Source organism: Rattus norvegicus, chromosome 3, assembly GCF_036323735.1.
Source record: "Rattus norvegicus strain BN/NHsdMcwi chromosome 3, GRCr8, whole genome shotgun sequence".
NCBI lineage: Eukaryota > Metazoa > Chordata > Mammalia > Rodentia > Muridae > Rattus > Rattus norvegicus.
Genome location: NC_086021.1, coordinates 151,313,661 through 151,336,224, shown reverse-complemented (window position 1 = coordinate 151,336,224; position 22,564 = coordinate 151,313,661). Strand labels below are relative to the sequence as shown.

General features: G+C 42.2%; 1 protein-coding gene across 1 annotated transcript in view; it reads right to left on the bottom strand.

Moving 5' to 3' along the window:
• Positions 1–2,287, bottom strand: part of Pcsk2 (proprotein convertase subtilisin/kexin type 2) — a 302,691-nt gene extending 300,404 nt beyond the window's left edge. Inside the window, exon 1 of the mRNA NM_012746.2 lies at positions 1,792–2,287. Within this exon, the coding sequence (NP_036878.1) occupies positions 1,792–1,965 (174 nt within the window). The 5' untranslated portion in view covers positions 1,966–2,287. The remainder of the gene's footprint in view (positions 1–1,791) is intronic.
• Between the last annotated feature and the right edge of the window lie 20,277 nt (positions 2,288–22,564).

Genomic DNA, 22,564 nt, shown 5'->3' with positions numbered 1-22,564 from the left:
GAGCAGTTTACCTCCCAGCTCCAGGGAATTCAATGCCTCTGCCAGCCTTCTCTCTCTCTCTCTCTCTCTCTCTCTCTCTCTCTCTCTCTCTCTCTCTCTCTCTCTCTCTCACACACACACACACACACACACACACACACACACGATAATGAGATAAATCTTTCTTTTTCAAAAGGGAAGTATGCAAGGTCTCTGACACACAAAAGTTCTCACTGTCAGATATCAGCTAACTATAATCACTCATAGCCAATGGCGCTAGGACGCTAGATTTTGCCACATATTTTGGGGGAGGGGAGCCGGGTGAAGCGGGGTGTCCGCTTGTTTCAGGGTTAGATGTCTTTTGGAAGCAGTCTCCGTGGGCCGGGGAGGCCAGCAGACTGCTCTATCAGCAGGAGCCTGGTCTCCCCTGCTCCACCCACACTTCTCTTCTTGGGAGCAACTAGTTCTCTCTGTGTGAGACCCGCCTGCGCGCCACCCGCAGACCTGCGCTTCTTTCAGGACCTCTGTGAAACTCGCTGCCAAACACAGATGAGGTAGAATACGCGCCGCCGCTGGTGAGTGTAGGCGGGAGAGCCCTGCGCTCCTGAAGGAGTCGTCCTAGTGGCTGGGAACCCGACAAGAGGCAAAGGAAGTTCTAACAGAGGAGAACCTTCCAGGGAGGGAACCCAATGCTCTCTCAAGCCTCATTTCTTGGAGGATCAGGAGGGAGGGGACGACCCAAGGGTACCAAGCTGCATCCTTTGACCTTCCATTCCGCTCAGTCTGGCTTCTCCTTGGATCCTCACTCTCCCCTAGCGGTGCCAGGTCCCCTAAGGACACTCCAGATCTGGGATACAGATATTTCGCAGGAAGAACAAACAGGTCAGGCATACTCCCTGACAAATGCATTCTTCTCCTCTGTTCTCTCCAGAACGAGTACCTTAACTTCTCCAGGGGTTGCCAAAGGCCCCAAAGCTCGAAACCTTATCCAAACTGTTCAACTTGGACAACTTCTTGGAATGGGGATCCCCGTGCTCTCTGGGGGAAACCACGCTGGCTGCCCACACATTAGGAGAGGACACCTCGACTTTTCGGCGGGGAATCCCCCTCAGAATCTATCTCTTGACAGCACGGTGTCCTACAGAAGCAAAATAAGAACTCTCCAAACAGGAGTGCGCTTCGGGAGTGGGAGGTCGCAGGGAGGGGCCAAAACGCACAAGTTCAGCACTATTTTGGACAGAGAACTCCGTCCATGTTTCCAAGTCACAAAGCTCTTGTCCGCTGGGGGGGTGGTGGTGGTGGAAAGCAGGGACTGAAGTCGCTGGGAGGGAAATCCTCTAGGCGTGGATCGGAAAACTGAGGTGAACTGCAACGCTCAATCGTTGAGCCATGTCGGTGGGAAACTATTCTTTCTCCGGGGCGTGGGGGGCTGGGTGACTTCCCTGGAAAAGCAGCCGACGACGTCAAGCCCAGCTGCTCTGGACTCTATCCCTCTGTCCCTAGGCAGGCTGGAGAACTTGGTACCTCGGACAGCAGCCGGGACGCACAGCATCCTTTGCAAGGTGCGGTCCTATTTTGCCCCCAAGTCAAACACCAACAAATTATTTCTCTGACCTTTCTAATACAGATGAAGGACATTTTAATTACATAACCCATGAAAGATCACCGGAGGCAATGTCGTGTTTGAGAACCGATGGCAGAATAACTGCATAGCATAAAAAAGACAAAACTTGCAAATCTGCAACGAGATTGCGCAAGGCTGTCCCTCCGCTAGAAACAACGTGTGAAATGCATGGGGAAAAAAAATCTTACCTTTCGGACTCCAAATCCGTGTTCTGCTGCAACTTGGCGAGCCTCTTCCTCTCCGTCTTTATGCAACTCCACAAGAAAATGATTCGTGAAGACCGGTCTCTCGGCAGACGCAAAAACCATGACACAGAAGAGAAGCCCGGCCGCCTTCCACTGAGATCCACAACCGCCCTCCATCCTTCTTTGGGAGTGAAAAGTGGGGCTGCGAGGCGCGCAGGGTGGTGGAGCAGGGGAAGAAGAGGGAAGATGCAAATAAAAAATAGGTATGTAGTTTTTGTTTCTGTTTTTCTTTTTTAAAAAAATCTTTGTGTAGCAAAAGAGGCAGAAGAGAAGCTTGGCAAACAGCAAATCTGTGCGCTGTCCACCAGCAGCTGGCTGCCAGGGAAGCCGTGGAGTCGCGCAGCCCGGCTGACTGGCAGGGGTGCGAATGTGCGGAGCTGTGTGTACCCGAGAGAAAGAGCTAGTGTGTGTCTGTGCTTGATGCTAAATCTGCATTTTCAGCTCCTCCTCGGCTCCAATTCCAGAGGGCTGGAGGCGAGCGCCAGCCCGGGTGACGCGCGCCCGCCAGCGGCCAATGGAGGACAGAGGATCGGCGGGCCCCGCCCCGGGCCGCCCCGAACCCGCCCCCGCCCGCCCCCGCCCTCCCCTGCCCAGATAGCTGCCCGGGTCCCCGGGGGCGCCGCAAGCCCGCGCCCCCGCCAGCCCGGAGCGGCTTCGCTCCGCCCGGCCGCTGCGCGCCCAGGAAAATCCCCCCGCTGCCACCCGCCGCCGGCGCCCGGTGATGTCATTGTTTGTGGAAATCTGCACAGCTCCGGGAAGGGAATTACCGTGCGTGCCGCTTCAGAGGCCCGGAGGGGAGCGGGCGCCCCGACCGCTCCCTGTTGCTCTTCCTTTGCTAGTGTTCAGCTGCAAAACAACTCTCCTCTCTTTACTCTTCTGTCCCTTCTCCTCTCTTCCCTCCTCTGACTTTTTTCTCCTCTCTTTCCCTCTCCACCCCTCTCTCCCTTTCTCCCAGTAACAAAGCAAATTTGATCATTCCCGCCCCCTCCACTTTGGGCAAATCCCAGGCCGGGAAGAGCATCCTTCCAGAGGTGACTCACGGGGGCAGAAAGGAGCTTTTTCTCTCTGTTCTTTTCCTCCTGCTCCAAGGAGGCCAGAAACTAAACATCTGGCAGTCCAGCGGGAGTCCGGACTGCCCTCCCCCCACCAGCGATGGCTATTAGGAGAGACTCCTCCAGAGTCAAAGCTGCACCTGCATCCCAAGACTGCCAAGGGAGACGTGATGCTTAAGCTGGGAGACAGATTCTCAGACTCTGGGTTTATGGCTGCATCAGGACCAAGAATGTGAGAGTTTAAAGGAGGTATAGTCACCCATCCCAGGCTCTAGGTCAGGATTCCTGCTAAGAGTCTTTGCCTACATGATAAATCAGGCTGAGTAAGCAGGGGGACTGCTGTTGACCAGGTCCAGTTAACTGCTGAGGTCTGACTTCCCCCTTCTTGCTATAGTGTGAGGAAGTAGATCCGTTCTGCTGTAAGGACACAAGAACCATTGCTCTAAGTAATGCAAGTGTTTAGCTATTATGGGGTATATTTTACATCGTTTTTTATCATTTAGCCGCGAAGTTAAAAAAATCCTGCCATAAATTGGATAATCAAGAAGATGCTTTTTCCTGGGAAAGAGAGTTAGGAAAAGGGAGGGAGGGAGGGAGGGAGGGAGGGAGGGAGGGAGAGAGAGAGAGAGAGAGAGAGAGAGAGAGAGAGAGAGAGAGAGAGAGAGGCTAGCTAACTTGAGTTTGTAACACTGGCACAGCATACCACATCCAACCACACCCACCCACTCCTCCTTAGCCCACAGTCAGAGTGTAGACAGGAGACACAGGATTGGTGGACACGAATTTGCTTAGAGCACAAGGCTCACGGTCTTCACTGACGTGGCTGTTCCCCAACATTGCTAGAGAGCAAGCATTGCAGATGGTTTCTATCACACTGTAGCCTTCAGCGTACTACATCATTTATTGTGTTTGAATTCCTTTCAGACAACCAGGAGAGGCATTGGAAAGGTTTGGTAGAGAGGATTCCAGAGTGGGAGCAAGGGTTTTAGAAACTTATTAATGAAACAGCAGATCAGCCTGGAAGTCTCAGTTTGGAGCTGCACACGTTAGTTCATCTCTACCAAGAATGCTTTCTTTTTACCACTATGTTGTACCACATTACTCATCTGGCTATAGCACAAAGATTCTTTACCCAGAGGCCTTCAACTCTTCCTCTGCCTTTGTGTTCCTTACGTTTCACCCACAGTTTCAACCAAAGTAGTGGTTTAGTGTGGAGAATAACCACATGGTTCCTCCACTCCTGTATTGTCATTTGAGAAAAATGGCATCGGATGTGAACACTACATTAGATAAATCACCATTGGGGAGAGCATTTCAAAAGCAGCCACAGAGATACGAATCTAAGCCTTTAGAAAAGAGATCTGAAGAGCATTAAATAAGTCAATTTAGAAGATTATAGGTGTTGGGAAATAGCAGTGCCAATGTAGCCAAATCTCTCTGAAATTACCAATTATTTAGATTATGTATTAATTTCTCTGGAACCAATGAGCGATGCTTCAGTTCCTAAATAAACGCCGAGGATGAAATGCCAGTGTGTGCTCAATCTACCACCATGGAATCTCACCAGGAAATCCTATCGAAATTTGATTCGCTTGGTGGCGATGAGGGGAGGTGGTAGGTCTGTTGAGAGGGCGGGATCATGAGGACTCTGCCCTCATGAGTGGATTACTCCAGTTTTAGATTAATGAGTTATTCAGTGGGAGTGGGAAGGGGGAAGTGACATTGCCATACAAGCACACTTTACCTGAGTAACTTTTATCTCCTTACCGGATGCTCTCTATCAGGTTAGGGTGCAGCGAGAAACCCCGACCTGACACCAGTACCATGCTTTCGGACGTCTTAATATCCCAAACTGGGAGCTCAGGAAATCTTTTTATTATTCACACAGTTTGAGGTAGTGTGTTACAGCGACAGCAAGTGGACTATGATGTGAGTCTATATTTAAATACTTAAAGCTATAAAACCAGATACAGACTGAGCAAAACCCGGGTAACTGACTGACGTTTGTTGTCTTTTGCAAAAAACAAAAAAGAAATTATGTATTTGAGTTTCTTGCCTGCATGTGTGTATGTATGAATGCATACCATGTGTGTGCCTGCTACCTACTGAGGTCAAGAAGAAGGCATTAGACCCTCTGGAGTTACTGTGTGGGTGCTGGCAATGGGAAGAAGGTTCCCTACCAGAGCAATAAGTGCTCTTAACTGCTGAGCCAGCGTTCGAATGCCCTGAGGTCTGGAGTGGTTTACGTAGTGTACAATCTATCACAAAATTGTCAGCACAGAAAAATGGAAACAGAATTCTTGTGATGCAAATGCTAAATTTTTAATGCACGAAGGTACCATAAGCCAGTGGAGGAAATGCATGGAAATATTTGATTGGTATTTGAAATGTAAACACACCTTCAGTGTGCACAAATTTGCTCTTCTAGAGAAGTCTTATTACCCAAACTCTTTTCTAATAGCATTAGATTTAGACAGAGAAAGCCAATGGAGAGAGAAGGAGATAGGATGGTAGCATTAACATATCTGAGGGCTGACCCAGAAACCACTGCAAGTTCTGCTGTGCCTGTCAATGGATGCCACTTGGCCAAACCATTGAATCTCTTTAAGCCCATGCCTCTCCACCTGTGGAAACTGAGTTTCGGCATCCTTAGATCCCAAACTGTGCTTTCAGAGAAGCTAAAGCCCATAATGTGGTGTAAAGAATTCTTAGCTCCAGGGGTGTTGACAGTGTTGCAATGACTAAGAGGTCACTTCCTACAAACCTCCTCCAGTCCTTCCTAGATGTACCTAAGCTGGTGGACTTGAGAAGATAACTGACAGGTGTCGATAGTCAGTATCAGACATGAAAACCATTAAGATCTTTGAGTCTTTTCATTTATTTTCTGTTATAGCTGTAGCAACAACATAGATTGGTGGCTAGTATGTGCCACCAAGCCCAAATCTCTTGTTGAAGATATTTTACAATGACTACAATATTTCCATTTTACAAGCGCTCGCGCGCGCGCGCGCGCGCGCGCACACACACACACACACACACACACACACACACACACACACACACACATGCACGCACTACCTGGGACAGGATTGGGGTTTTTCCCATCCAGGTGTATTCATATTTCTCTAGGGGTGAAGATTTTAGAGCCACAGACTATCAAGTCAAGTAAATTCTGCTGTGCCAGGGATGGGGAACAGGGCAAAGCCATCCCCAGGAGGGACTTCTGGACCTGTGCATATTGTTTGGACCACTGGAGAAGAAATCTAATTTTGCTGTCGATTTTCCTTACACAGACTGTAGTGTAACCAGGAGGGAAATAGGCATGTATGACTTAAAATCATAATTTAAGTAGAGCCCTGTCGGTCTGGACAGAAGGTGTATGTCTTTAATCTCAGCAGTTTGGATTGGAGGCAGGGCAACTGTGAGTTTGAAGGCCAATCTAGGTTACAGAATAATCAATTTCAAAAACAAACAAACAGACAGACAAACAAACAAACAGTCTTTTCCAACCAAAGTGTGTTGCCATTTTTGTGCTTCTCATTTGACCCTTCAAATGCAACAGCGCCACCTCAATTGGAGCAGGGCTTTTCTGCTAACATTCTGTGCTATCATGTCTTGCCGGAGATTCTTCCTGCCACCTCTGTCTCTCCTGTTTTGCTACACCTACCCATTCTCAAGATTTCCTCAAACAGCTATTTGCTTTCTCTGCTTCTGCCACATTCTGGTCACCTATGTTCCTATCCCAGTTAATATTTGCACCACATTTTTTCTGTGGTGTGGTGCACCTGCTGTGATGTGAGATGCAGGCACTTGGCACGTATAACTCATGCTCAGGTTACACTCATGCCTACACACTACTGGGATGCCGTTGCTCTTCTCTCAAATCCCGATATCTTTCTTTACCAATTTAATGGTTTTTCCTTAAATGATCTAAGTCTATTTTTCTTTAAGCTGAGAATCTTCAGACGGCTTTTGTTTTCTAAGTCATCTTAAATAAATACAATGGGGGGAATGCACGGCAGTTCATCAAGCATTTTATGTCAGGAAAGCAGTCAGTCCAGAGAGTCTCAGGTGGTGTTTACTTTGCAGCTTCCTCAACAAATCCTCAGATTTATTCAGATTAATCAACTCTTCATTAACAAAAGGTACTTGCTGTCTTATTTTCCAGGGTGTTGAAAAAATGGTTTCTTCTGTTAATTTAGCCTCTATTATTTTGATAATATTTGAAGGAGCTAAACAAGGAGGACCAAGGTTTCTTTTAATCTTCTTTGGAAAATTAAAAACATGTTGCTATTCACTGTCTTTAGATTCCTCCCCAGGTCTAGAGGACTACAGAATAATGTTTGCTCACTTAGAAAATTAATTAGCTATTTCTTAGTGCTCACTGGAATGTTGCTTATTGTCTGTAGAAAGTGATTAGCTATTCATGAATTCTCCACCCGTGTTCCTTCCCCTTTCTTTCTCTTGATCTTTAAAGAAATGCAGGGAATCTCCCACAATCCACTCTTTCAAGGATTATGGAAATCGCCTTTAATGGGGAGCCTCCCTGTGAGGTACCTCACTACCTATAACAGGTAAATAATCCACAAACTACCTATAACAGGTAAATAATCCACAAAGAACAAAATGGCTCCTCAGAAGAAAACTTTAGACAAAAACAAAAGTTCAAACATAGCTTTTTCTAAGACCAATTCTCAAATAACGTTTTAGGATACTTTTGGCTTTGACCTGAATATGCTCACTTTTTAGAATCAATTTGTATGATCAGTTTCAGCATATAATTGACATTTACTGTAATTTATTATGTTGGAAGGTGTTTCAACCTTATGGTGGTATCCTCAGATATACCATTTTTATTCCTCTGAATCACTCTATCCTGTCATGACTTGAAAAAATATGACATTATCTATTTTGGGAAACACCATCATGTAATATCTATTTTACCTTCATAGAATTCAGAAGAGAATAAACCAAAAGCACATCTTTACAAACAGATCTTTCTAGAATTAACCATCTGAAACAATCTATAATAACTTTGTAGCTTTGTCTTCTCCTTCACAGTTCTGTTCAGGACTGGAGTCCTTAGGTAGCAAGGCTGCAGGTCTTAGGTTCACTGCAAGAAAACAAAACCATTTGTACTAAAAGTCTGTTAGTACAGAGCCTACTCAGAGTGTACTTAATTTCTCCCATTCAACTGCTTATAGGCCCGAACCTGTTTATTTCCAAGACTGGACAAAGCAAAGCCTGTTCCGAGTGGTATGGCTGTACAATGTACTGAATCTCTAATAGTACACCCCACCACGCACAAATCTGTTCCAGAAGTAACATACTGGTGGTTTCCTCCTGGAGAGGTTTTCTGTGGATCACAATGATAACCAAAATAGTCACAACCTCTTAAAAGTTGATTATTTTCTTGGAAGATTGAGGTTGGAGCTTCTGATGTCAGCAACGATTTGGCTGTAGTTGCAGTTAGCTTGACTTAGTGGCTCTTGATCCTGCCCATTCCATGAAACTGGGTTTGTGCTGCCAGTTGCATCACCAATGCTTAGCATTTGTGACAGTTACACTCTGCACCTGGCTCTTAAAGTCACCTGAGTTGGGGACTTCTTGTTTCAACGACCTATATACTTATCTCTTCATATTGCCACAGAGATTTTTTTTTGGTTCATTTTTTTTTTTGGAGCTGGGGACCGAACCCAGGGCCTTGCACTTCCTAGGCAAGCGTTCTACCACTGAGCTAAATCCCCAACCCCCACAGAGATATTTTTATAATACGTTTAACCAAAGATATTTTAGAAACATGTACAGAGGGCATATTCTGTAAATTATTAGAAAAGATATAAATGTATCAAACACAGACTTCCAGAATACAAACGTTCAAAGAAAGGCAGAAAAATGTTCATAGCTAATAGCACAAAATAGTCAGGTTGGTAGTTAGTCCCTTCTTGGTTGGTAAAAATGTTTGCAACTGTCTAGCATTTTGCTGAAAAGCCACTCACAGAAGATTTCCAGGAGACAAAATCAGCAGGCATGAGCATAGTTAGACATTCATGCGGTATAAATCTGTCTACATCCTAGAGATGTTAAGAAGGAAGATGCAAAGAAGGAAAAACCTGAGGTTAGAAGTGAAGGCTCCTTGGACTTTGGCATTAAATTATTTTGTCAGCTAGAAGTAAGTCACCACACCCTGTGTTACCTGGGATGAAGATTACTTGATTAGAACGTGGCTAAGGTCATGTTTAGACTAACATTCTTTGCTGTAGGCATCTCATACATTGTGAAAAATACCAACTACAGGTGTGATGGTGCATGGATTATTGAAGTGCGCTTATGCAAAAACATAGAAATCAGCTAAGCTACTACAAATTTATGTTCTTACATTATAGTTTTGTGCAAAAGGAATGGTGCAAAGCTATGCTGACAGGCTCAGTGACAGCTGGATCAAGAGAGTTCTTCGTTTTTACTTTTAGAGTCTTTCCCCTTCTTTGTGGTATTATTTTAGAAGAAATAGCTTCTTTCATACAAAAACTTGTACACAATTTTGTATGAGCAGCTCATTCGCTTGTTTCCCGAATGTAACCAACTTTTCACTAACTACAGAATCCGAGGATTAGGATCAGTTATCTGGATAGGCCTGCATATGGGGTCTTTGTTTCTTTGAATACACTTCTGACCCCAGCTTACACTAAACCACAAGAAGTGAGAATGTTTGCTTATGCCAAGGAAAAATAAGGGACTTTTCCCTTGAGGAGGATTAAAGATATTAGGCTAACAGAAACCAGGGATGTCATGAGAACATCCATTCGTCAGATATGGGTAAAACTGTGGGGTAAGAGATAGTTTATGGTGCAGAACTATACTGAAAGGTATTAACTAAAATCAAGCTCAAGCTGTAGAAACAGTGTAGTCCTCCACATCCTCTACCTGATGACCAGAGGGAGCAGCATGTTCTTTGTGGATGCTAAGAAGGATCATTCCTTCCTATGAGCTCAATAGCCATTGTAGCTCTCAACTGGCTGCGTGCCACCAATTTAGTTTGTTGACTTGTTGATGGGAGGTTTGCTCAGCTGATGGGTTTTAGCCATACCCAGATCCAGGTTTGATTTTCATTAATGGAAGCTATTAGTCATTTGTCCTAGGACAGTATGTAAACACCAGGATTAAGTGGTGATAAAAATAATCGTTAGAATGAATCTTCATGTTCCTTTAACTGGCAAAGGAAGGAGGAAGGACTCCTGTCTGTCCCAAGTTCCGCATGAGATGGCAAAATCATCCCAGTTTTCACCACCACCCACAGCGCTTTATGTATAATTGCATTGTCTCTTCAAGGTGCCCTTATTACTTCTCCTCTCATTTTCCAGGGAGACATGTACAAGGAGGACCTGGCCACTCTCCTCGGCAAGAACAGATGAATGAATAAGGAAAATGAGCTTGCACTTTTTAGCTGAGGTGATTTGTCAAAAGCCCACAGCACTGTGGCTGTTCCCAGACTTTAAGGATCATTCTCAACCTCAATCAAGGAGAATTTCAAAAGCTAAATCATAGAATGGATTCAAGGAGAGGTTTCAGTAGAATGTGAGGTGATCTGTTCATATATGGGGCTGAATATATTGTTCTGAAAGCACTTCATTTTTGCCAAAGCATTCAACAATGGAGAACTTATATTGTTTGATTTACTGCTTGAGTGGTGTGGAGTGAGGGATCCCACAGAAAGTGGTTCTCTTTGGTGCTTGAAAGAAGGTACAGTGTTTAAGCAGGAGACTGGAGAATCAATTACTTGCTAGGAGTACCAGCTGGTGAATACTGGGAAAAGTGAGTTCTAGAGTTCAATTAAAGTTTACATTCTTTTAATGATATTTTGACATGTATTAATGTGGATCCCAACAATGTTATATATGTACAGGTATTTCTGGGTTTCCCCTCCAATTTGTGCTGTGCATGGAGATTGGCTATTATAGACCACATTCTTTCTCTATGGCTTCCCATCAAATTCAGAGAACAGGAGGAATTATTTCAAAATTACAGATGGGCAAGAATGTAGGCTCACAACTTTATATTCCCCAATTTGCCTCTTAGTGGCCCAGTGCATGTTCCTTTACCAAATGTAAGATTTTCATCTAATATTCTTCTACCTATAAGCCTATAAGGACTATGGGGCAAGGGTATTGCTAGTCTCTGTGGCTTTGCTCTGCTTCTTTTGATTTTCTTGATCCCCTCATGTCTTTGTCAGTGGATTTAACTATCTACCTCATTTCTTACTTGTTGGCAGCCTGGATATATTTTATAGATGTTGAGTATGTTAGATACGTATACATTAAACCTGCTATGTTTTAAAACACAAATCTTATTATGAACACAGTTACAACTTTCCAGCCTTTTTGGAGATTAGCTAGAAGAATGGAGTTGTCAATATAAACAAACAAAAATAACACAACATGGAAGAAAATATATTATACATATTCATACAGTGTTATTAAGAGGCAAGGGGAAATGGGACAGTTGGAATTTTTAGGACTTCTCCAGAACTAAACGGTTAGAAGTCAAATTTGGAAAAATCAGATAATCAGAAGGCAGGGAGTAGAAGGGATTACCAAAATGAAACAAACAAACAAACAAACAAACAAACAAACAAACAAACAAACCAGAAACATAAACACTCTTATGTCAGGGAAGAAGTAGGCCAGTTAAACATCCCCTGGAGAACGAGCTCTGTCCGTGGTGCTGAAGATCCACTGTTTGAGCTTTGCTTTCACTGTAGAGCAGGGGAGTTCAGCCTAGTGAGGGACTGATGTGACTTCAGACGTGTCTGGAACATACTTTATACTAAGGATATTTTCCACAGGGGCAAAGTGTGCAAGGCTAAAGAAGATTGGGAACTATCTCATTTGTCTCCCAGCTCTTATGTGTTTGTACATTTTTGATAGAAGCATCAGTGCTATTGGCAATTGAACTGAGCATATTACCATGATAAAACGATTTACCAAGAGGATAGGCACAAACGTGAGAATCCACAGAAGCAGTTTTAAGATAAGAGGTCAGGACAAATGAACCCTTATTTCTACAGGATGGAAACAGTCCAAATATCTGAATAAATATATATTAGTAGAATTGAGGTTTCTTTTTCCTATTTCTTCAATCACATTATCCCGAACCAAAGAGTGCTATTTCTCATTTGAAAAATGAAAAAGGTTGTTGCAAAAGATACAATGAAAACAAATTAATTCCTACAATAAATGGTATTTGGACAGTTTTGGGAGAAATAACAACGTAATCTAAGGCTTTCCTTTGTTGTCGCATCATTCCTCATAGCGACAATAATCAAAGGAAGCAAGTAGGCCTTTTCTGCAAATTATTTTCATGCTCAGTAGACACCGAATGTAATCTCTAGATAATATCAAATATATAATCATTGAGAAATTTTAACCATCTGCACGTTTTTCAGAGTATTGCAACTCTGGTATGAAAGAGCTTAAGTTTAAAATGTAGGTGCTAAGACAAATGAGATCATTGCAATGACTTGGAAGGCTTCTCATTGAACTAGGGCAAACTCATATGAAGGTAGGAAAATGGTTCTAGAATGGATTGCAGAAATGATGGGAATATTAATATTATAAGACCATATAAGTGTCATATAAATACCTTAGAAATTACCTTGCCAGGTTTGCGACCAAATTCTTTTTTTTTTTTATTAACTTGAGTATTTCTTATATACATTTCAAGTGTTATTCCCTTTCCTGGTTTCCGAACAAACATCACCCTCCCCCCTCCCCTTCCTTATGGGTGTTCCCCTCCCAACCCTCCCCCCATTGCCACCCTCCCCCCATAGTCTAGTTCACTGGGGGTTCAGTCTTAGCAGGACCCAGGGCTTCCCCACCACTGGTGCTCTTACTAGGATATTCATTGCTACCTATGGGGTCAGAGTCCAGGGTCAGTCCATGTATAGTCTTTAGGTAGTGGCTTAGTCCCTGGAAGCTCTGGTTGCTTGACATTGTTGTACTTTTGGGGTCTCGAGCACCTTCAAGCTCTTCCAGTTCTTTCTCTGATTCCTTCAACGGGGGACCTATTCTCAGTTCAGTGGTTTGCTGCTGGCATTCGCCTCTGTATTTGCTGTATTCTGGCTGTGTCTCTCAGGAGCGATCTACATCTGGCTCCTGTCGGTCTGCACTTCTTTGCTTCATCCATCTTGTCTAATTGGGTGGCTGTATATGTATGGGCCACATGTGGGGCAGGCTCTGAATGGGTGTTCCTTCAGTCTCTGTTTTAATCTTTGCCTCTCCCTTCCCTGCCAAGGGTATTCTTTTTCCTCATTTAAAGAAGGAGTGAAGCATTCACATTTTGATCATCCGTCTTGAGTTTCGTTTGTTCTAGGGATCTAGGGTAATTCAAGCATTTGGGCTAATAGCCACTTATCAATGAGTGCATACCATGTATGTCTTTCTGTGATTGGGTTAGCTCACTCAGGATGATATTTTCCAGTTCCAACCATTTGCCTACGAATTTCATAAACTCGTTGTTTTTGATAGCTGAGTAATATTCCATTGTGTAGATGTACCACATTTTCTGTATCCATTCCTCCGTTGAAGGGGATCTGGGTTCTTTCCAGTTTCTGGCTATTATAAATAAGGCTGCGATGAACATAGTGGAGCACGTGTCTCTTTTATATGTTGAGGCATCTTTTGGATATATGCCCAAGAGAGGTATAGCTGGATCCTCAGGCAGTTCAATGTCCAATTTTCTGAGGAACCTCCAGACTGATTTCCAGAATGGTTTTACCAGTCTGCAATCCCACCAACAATGGAGGAGTGTTCCTCTTTCTCCACATCCTCGCCAGCATCTGCTGTCACCTGAGTTTTTGATCTTAGCCATTCTCACTGGTGTGAGGTGAAATCTCAGGGTTGTTTTGATTTGCATTTCCCTTATGACTAAAGATGTTGAACATTTCTTTAGGTGTTTCTCAGCCATTCGGCATTCCTCAGCTGTGAATTCTTTGTTTAGCTCTGAACCCCATTTTTTAATAGGGTTATTTGTTTCCCTGCGGTCTAACTTCTTGAGTTCTTTGTATATTTTGGATATAAGGCCTCTATCTGTTGTAGGATTGGTAAAGATCTTTTCCCAATCTGTTGGTTGCCGTTTTGTCCTAACCACAGTGTCCTTTGCCTTACAGAAGCTTTGCAGTTTTATGAGATCCCATTTGTGCGACCAAATTCTTAAAGGAACACACACACACACACACACACACACACACACACACACACGAGTATAAACTCAGACTCAGATGCTCAACAACATCACTTGGAAATGCAAGCACATGAAAGTCACCTTGTGTCCCACATCTTCCTGTTCATTTTCTGATTTTTAAAAGTCTTTGGCTATGGTGACAAAATATCAAAGGATTCCAGACCACAGTTCTCAGCCTATCAGATGATGTGGCACTGAGGTTTGTACTCAATTCCCTCTAAATTTACATAATATCTGGCCTTCCAAGGATGTCTTAGCTTTCAAGTGTGTGTGTGTGTGTGTGTGTGTGTGTGTGTGTGTGTGTGTGTATTCATAAGACAGTGAGAGAAAGAAAGACAGGGGGAGGGGAGAGGGAGAGGGAGAGGAAAAATGAAAACTTACGAAATATTGAGTGACACTGTATATACCACCTGTGAAGCTCAAAGAAATAGTGATGGTAGAAAGAATTGCACCCTGGCGAAATCTTATCCTATGTCTGCAATGTATGTTCATGTTTATAGAGAAGAAGTGGATCGAGCAAACTGAACCATGGATAAAATGGTGAACTAGAAGCTAGCTGTGTGGCTCAGTTAAGGAGAAGAGTCAGGATAAGAGAAAAGAATTTTCTCAAGAGGGAAAGCAAGAAGGAGCTTCCAAAATCCACACAGGTAGTGATAGAGTGCCTGAACCGCAGAACAAATGATGGGAAAACACAGAAAGGAAGCCAAGCCACACAGTTCCAACCATAAGCTCCCCAGCACGGAGAGGGAAAGTACACAGTGTCTCCAAAAGTCAATCCTGGAAGCCCAAGTGAAGCAAGCTAGAATCCTGCTTCCTACCCTTTGGGACAGACCATGGTTTTCATGCACCTCAAATCACATTGCAGATTTAAATGAGGCAGTAACTTCTCTAACACATGAGCTGGCAGTGGAGGAACCCAGATTGAGCACTCTGCAGGACTTGGATGTCAGGGGCTGGGTGTCATTTTAAGAGAAAAATCTATTGCTTAAAACAGAGTTTTGCTGGGGCTGGGGATTTAGCTCAGTGGTAGAGCGCTTACCTAGGAAGCACAAGGCCCTGGGTTCGGTCCCCAGCTCCGAAAAAAAGAACCAAAAAAAAAAAAAAAAACAGAGTTTTGCTGAAGTTGGATGTTTGGGAAAGACCAATCAGAAGACAGGCAGCTTGCATTGAATCTGCCACAGCTCAAGGTTGGGAGGCAGCCCTGTGAGGAAGTTATGGAAGTCCAGAAGGTCAGAGTTTGATAAGCAAAATGTTCAGGAACCTTGGCTTAGGCAGTGAAGTGCGGAAAGTGTATATCCCAGAGCAGAATAGGGGTCACATCGGCAGGTGGGTTAGCTTCTGGATCTAGCCATCTGCTATCCATCACTGTGGAACTTGAGGACTTTGAAACTCCAGAGGCCTATAGGCCAACTACAGTTCCATGCCCTTAGCACCCTGATTAATAACTAGGATGTCTTGAAAGAATCAAAGTAGGTGCTTTGCCTCTGTGGATCTCAGTGTCACAGCTATCTTTTTCACTCCCAACACATTTGGGAGATCCCTTCTCAGTCCTTTGCTATCTAGAACATTAGCCACAATGAAAGCAGATCTAAGTGTGGCCAGAAGAGGACCCTAGTATCCAGAGAAATAAAGACAATTCTGAGCCGGATGTAGTGGCTCACATCTTTACTCTTAGCACTTGGGAGGCAGAGTCAGGTGGATTTCTGAGTTTGAGGCCATCCTGGTCTTGAGAGCAAATTCTGGGACAGCCAGAGCTACACAACAGAATCTTGTCTCAAAAACCCAATCCTCACAAAGACAACTATGGCAGATGTCACACATTTGTCCAATATAGACTCAACACTGACATAAAATACGGGAAAGACGAGGGCCCACACATTTAACTGAACCTCCCCGCTCTGAGCCTATAATTACCCATATGCATTTGCAAGGACACCAAAGTCTTTCTGCTCTTTCTTTGTTCTCTGTTGTATTCTCTCCTTCCTTTTTTAAAAATTACATGACTACTACTATTAGCAGTGCTCTTACTTTTACTGTATTTAACCCAGGTAAAAAGTGAGTGTGGTGGGGCTTTCTTGTAATCCCAGTGCCAAGGAGATGAAGACAACTTGCTAGTGAGCTCCATGTCTTAGTGAGAGACCCATCTAGAATATAGAATGGAGAGCTCCTGAGGAATGCCATTCCAGCTTGACTTCTGGTGACATGTACCCACACACTTGTTCACAACCACCCAGACTAGCTTAGTTGGCAATTGAGGCCAGGAATCTGCTTGTCTTCACCTTTGTACTGGTATTGCAGGAAAAGCTGGAACAATAATTGTAAGGTCTCATAGCAAATAACTGCTGAGCCACATTTCTACATCAGGCAAAGCAATCTTTAAAAATTGATATAGAAATAACTACATTCCAGAAACAATCACAAATTAATGCAGTTCAGGACAAACAAGAGAACACTGCAGAGAATTACTTACAGGGATAGTATATCCCAAAGAAGAAAAAAGAATTAATCATGAAAGCATGGAAAATAATGAGTTTTGTGAGAAAAAGTATAAACAAGGAACAGTTATGAAAAAAATGTATCATATCTTACATAATAGATTGCCAAATCTCTGATGCTAATGGAGAGAAACGAGAAAGAACAACAACAATAAAAATTGATTTAACTAGAAAAGCAAGCACACTCCCCCCAAAAGAACAAAAAGCACAGGGCTTAGTGTGTGTGTGTATGTGTGTGTGTGTGTGTGTGTGTGTGTGTGTGTATGTGTGTGTGTATATATATATACATATATATATATATATGTATATCAGTTACAACACTGTACTGGCTGTTTTTGTGTATCAACTTGACACAAACAGAAGCTATCACAGAGAAAGGAGCCTCAGATGAGGAAATGCCTCCATGAGACCCAGTACAAGGCATTTTTTAAACTAGTGATCAAGGGGAGAGCATCCCATTGTGGGTGGTGCCATCTCTGGGCTGGTAGTCTTGGGTTCTATAAGAGAGAAAGCTGAGCAAGCCAGGAGAAGCAAACCAGTAAGTAACGTCCCTCCATGGTCTCTGCATCAGCTCCTGCTTCCTGACCTGCTTGAGTTCTAGTCCTGACTCCCTTTGGTGATGAACAGCAATGTGGAAGTGTAAGCTAAGTAAACCCTTTCCTCCCCAACCTGCTTCTTGGTCATGATGGTTTGTACAGGAATAGGAAACCTGACTAAGACAAACATGAAATGTAAATCACTCCAACTTATCAATAAAAAGATAGCCACAAACTTATAGTCAAAGAATGGAAGACTATCAAGTAAATGGAAACTGAAAAAATAGACTCCAAGCTAACCTACTTAGAAGAGATCAGGAAGACCACTGCATGTTAGTGAAGTCAGCAAGAAGATGTAACAATAGTGTGTGTTAGATGTTGGGACTCCAGATTTCATAAAGCAAACAGTGTAAGTAGTCTGATGGGTCCAGATACCATCGACATGGGCGGCTTCAGTACCTCATTCTGATCTTTAAATAGGTTGTCCAAAGTAATGTAAGCAAAATGAAAAAAAAAACCCTTTGGGTTTGACAAACTAAAGATCAGAGATGGATGTGTGATGTATCTACAGAATATTTCATCTACCATCCAGAACATACCTTCTTTGCAGCAGCCCACAGGACCTACTTTAAACTAGAACATATTCTAGGTCACAAAGCAAGTCTTTACAAATATGAAACAGCCAAAATAGTTTCTTTTATCTTGCCAGATCATAGTGGAATAAAACTAAAAACGAATAGTTTAGAGAAACTACAAAGATTCCTGGAGACTTGGCAATTCTTTCTTGAATGGCCAGTGGGCTGGGTCATTGACAAAACAAGGGAAGAAGTTTTTAAAATTTCCAGAATCAAATAAAAAACTTACCAGAAGTTTTGTGATATAACAATGCTAAGAAGAAAGTTTATAGCTATGAATGCTTATGTTTAAAAAAATTCAGACATCTCAAATACTCTTATTCCCCTAAAATCTTGGAAAAACGGAAACCAGCCTGACCTTAAAGTGGTAGGCAGTAAAAAATAGTAAAGAACAGAGAAGAAGTCAATATAATGGAAACAAAAATCCTCATGCATAGAACTATTCAAATAAAGAAATGGTCCTTTGAAAAGAAGAAGAGGATTGATATCCCCAAATAACTTAACCAAAGGGAAAACAGAAAAAACCCAAAATAAAATAGAGCCAAAAGAGAAAAAGCTACAACAGATTCCAATGAACCCATAAGATCATGAGGGAATATTTTAAAAACATATCCTCAAAAATGGAAACTCTTAAAGAAATGGGTGCATCATTAGACACACATGACTTATTAAAATTAAATCAGGAAGATGCAAACTTACAACTTAAGTAGATTTATAATAAGCAATGATATTGAAGTAGCAATAATAATAATAATAATAATAATAATAATAATAATAATAATAATAAACCTCTCACCACAAAGAAGTCCAGGACTGTATGGATTCCTGAAATTATTCCACTAAACTGAAAGGACAGGAACACCAACGAAGTTACTTTAAGAGGCCAGGTATTATGCTAATAGTAAAACTAGATAAGAACACAATAAAAAAGAAAACGTAGGCTAATTTCTGTGTTGAACATATACATAGAGAATCTCAACAAAATTCTTGTAAATCATATTCAAGAATGGAGGAAGATAACCAAGTTCAATTTATATTGCAGATGCAAGGTTGATTCAAAATGGAGAAGCAAATAAATGTAATACATGGTGTAAACAGACTCAAGTATAGAAACCACATGAACAGCCAAATAAAGGTCTTTATCGAGATTCAGCACCCTTCCCTGACAAAATCCCTGAAGAAATCAGGAATAGAAGGAATATGTCAACATAAGAAAGACTAAGTGCCACAAAATGATTGCCAACACTCGACTAAATGAAGAAAAACTATAGCCACTTCCTCTACAGTCGGGATGAGACAAGAATGCTCATTTGCAGTATGATTCAGTAAAGTGCTTGAGGTGTTAGCTAAAGCAATAAGACAAGAGAAAGAAAATGGTTGAAAAGAGAGGAGGTCAAATTGCCTACTTGGAGATGACAAATCCTATTCTTAAAGACAACAAAGTACACACACACACACACACACACACACACACACACACACACACACACACTTCTAAGAACTGATAAGCAGTTCCAGTAGAACAGCAGGATAGAATATAATACGCAGAAATCAGTCGTCTTTATACATACCAGTAATGAAGAAATTAGGAAAATAATCTTAGTCACAATAATCTAAAAATGATTAGGAATAAACATTACCAAGGATACAAAAGAAGACCTCTACAATGAAAAATTTCAGACACAAAAGAAAGATATTGTAGAGGACACTAGAAGCTGAAAGCAGTTTATATGTTCACGGATTAGAAGAATCACCATCACTAAAATGCCTATACTACCAAAAGTGATGCACAGGTGGGTTGCAACTCCTGTCAAAATCCCAGTGACATTCTTCACATAGCATAAAATGGACTAAACTGTGGAATCACAAACAACGTTGAGTAGCTAAAGCAATCCTATGCAGGAAGAGCAATGCTCATCTCAAATCATGTTACAGAGCCACAGTGACAAAATCTGTGTGGCACTGGCACAAAAGAGACAAATAGGACACAACAGAAACAAATACATCCAACCTCAGGCAGCCATGTTTTGCTTAAGATAACAAAAATATACATTGGAGAATAAACATTGAGATAGTCTCTTCAACAAAATGGATGAAAGCGGACATTCACCTGTAGAATAATAATTTGATCCAGATCTTTTACCCTGAACAAAATTTAATTCAAAGGATTGGAACCCTTAAGTTATGAACTGAAACTTTGAAAGCCCCTGAATAAAACTTATGGAAAAAGCCTAAAAGATAAGGGCATAGACAACTTTTCGCAAAGGATGCTGGTAGCACAGGAAGTAATCCCTAAACTGACAGAAGTACTGTATCAAATTAAAAAGCTCCCACAGAGAAAGGGAAACAACCACCAGAGTGACAAGAACCTACAGTTCATGGAAAATATTTTAGCCCAGTTCACATCAGATAGGGAATTAATATATAAAATACACACACAAAAAATGGATAAAATAGCCCAAACCCTCAATCCTTCAAGCATCAAGTCGGCTAGTGAGCTGAAAATAAATTCTCAAAAGAAGAAATAAAAATATAATATTAAATAAGTGTTTGTTTTCTTTAGCTGTTGGGCAAGTGCAAATTACAACCTCTTTGAGATGTTTATCTCACCCTGGACAGCCTGGATAATATGGCTAGTATCAAGAAAAGAAACACCAAATGCTGGCACAGAAGTGGCGAAAGAGAAACCCTTCTTTATTCACTTCTGGCAGAAATGTCAGTCGGTATACCTGTTACAACAATCAATATGGAGGCACCTCGAACACTGAAAATAAAGCCACCACATGAGCTAACCATATCACAGGAGCCAACCACACCATTCTTGACTATGCACCAGAAGGACTCTATGTCAGGGCACCACAGAGATGCTTGCACATCCATGTTTGTAGCCTTTACAATAGCTACAGGGTGGAATCAGCCTATATGAACCTCAATGGATGAGTGATTAAAGAAAATGTGGTCCATATACAAAATGCAGTTTTATGCAGCCACAAAGGAAAAATGAAATCATGACATTTTCAGGGAAATGAATGTGACTGGAGATTATACTAAGTGAAATAACACTACACAAAAAAGTGAGTTCCACATGTCCTTTCACATGCAGACTCTGGGTGTAAGTGGTCTCTCTCTCTCTCTCTCTCTCTCTCTCTCTCTCTCTCTCTCTGTGTGTGTGTGTGTGTGTGTGTGTGTGTGTGTGTTGGAACTAGAAAGGAGACTCTGATATAGCAGAAAGAATTGAAAAGAAAGGAGAGAGAGAGGAAAAGAAGAGACTAATGGAATGGATGCAGCATGAAAGGAAGAAAGCAGGAAGAGTGTGACAGGGAGAAAGGGGGAGGGGCAGTAGGGGAGGGAGGAGGAACAAGGACAATGTGTAATATCATGTGTATGATCTATTATCAGACTATTTCTAATTAAAATCAGTAAGCCTACTAATATACTTTATTACTTAGAAAACACATTTGCAAAAAAAATGACAAAAAGTTTTCAAACTTATAAAGTTTGCATTTATTTTTATCTCTTGTTAAATCTTTAAGGACCATGAAAATTAAGTAAGATAAAACAAACGCAAGGCTTTGCACAGCTGAAGCCACAGTTAAAATTTACACTGTTATATGCATAATTATAGTCACTAAACAGAAGAGTCAGTCAGCTCAACCTGCTGCTATCATTTTCTCATTAGAGGCTTCATGGGACAGCATGACCTTGTGTTAGTCACTGTTTCTCTAGTATAATCTCAGACTCAGCTTGAGCCGCCTAGACCAGGGAGAGTGATTAGACATCACTGCAGTCCACAGGCTTTGGGTAGGTCAAACATTAAGGAAAGTACTGTGTGGACATTTTTATGCCATACCTTGGGATTTCATCTGAAAGCTAGGGTGAGGTAACTTGGTTACAAGACAAACTGATTGCTGTCTCTCCTATCAGATACAGAAACACCAGGAGCACCTTGGAAAACTCATCCTTATGAGGCCTTAGCTCATGTCTCCCTTTCATATATTTCTTCCCATGTTTCTGCAGAGAAGCACTGGAGAGAAGCCCTAAATGTTTTTTTTTTTCCTTTGGTTCACAAACCACTTGGCTAAAATGACCGATGTATTTATCCACAAAACTTTTCACTTTATAGGTCTAAATTAGAGAGGTTCAGACAGAGCTCATGGAAGGAGTGGGGTGAGTGGAAGCAGTAAACTTCATGTATGTGACTGCATGCAGAGAGGAAGATGCACGGATAAGTTTTGGTTTATCCCGAATGCTGTCATTTCTTGATCCATGCTGACAACTGGATTCTTGGCTGCAAACCCATGAAAGCATGAGCCGTTGAGAGATAACAGGACCCACAGACTACCCCATCCCTCCCTCTGGTCCTCTCTACTTGCTAGATGGCTTCCAAAATCTCAGACAAGATGTAAAAACTCTGTCCATTGCTTCTGATGGTTGGAGGCTTCTCCCAGGGATTCCAGCTCCCCTGTCAGACTCTTCTCTCCCAAGCACCTTCCGAGTCTCTGCAGGTGAATTCTTGCACTAAGTTTCTTACTCCACAGACATCAGGACAGTCTTGTGTTTCTGACTTTGTCCTTGTGTCATGTTTGGTTACTATCAGGATTGCTTACTTAAGCCACATCGACTTAATCCCTCCCGGAATCACTTGAAGTCAAACAGATTTGATGTTTTCCACCATGTCGTTATTCTAACTTTATATTGAACATCCGAGTAAAACCTTGATATGAATCTTTGAAATAAAATTGATGTCACAAGACATGCTT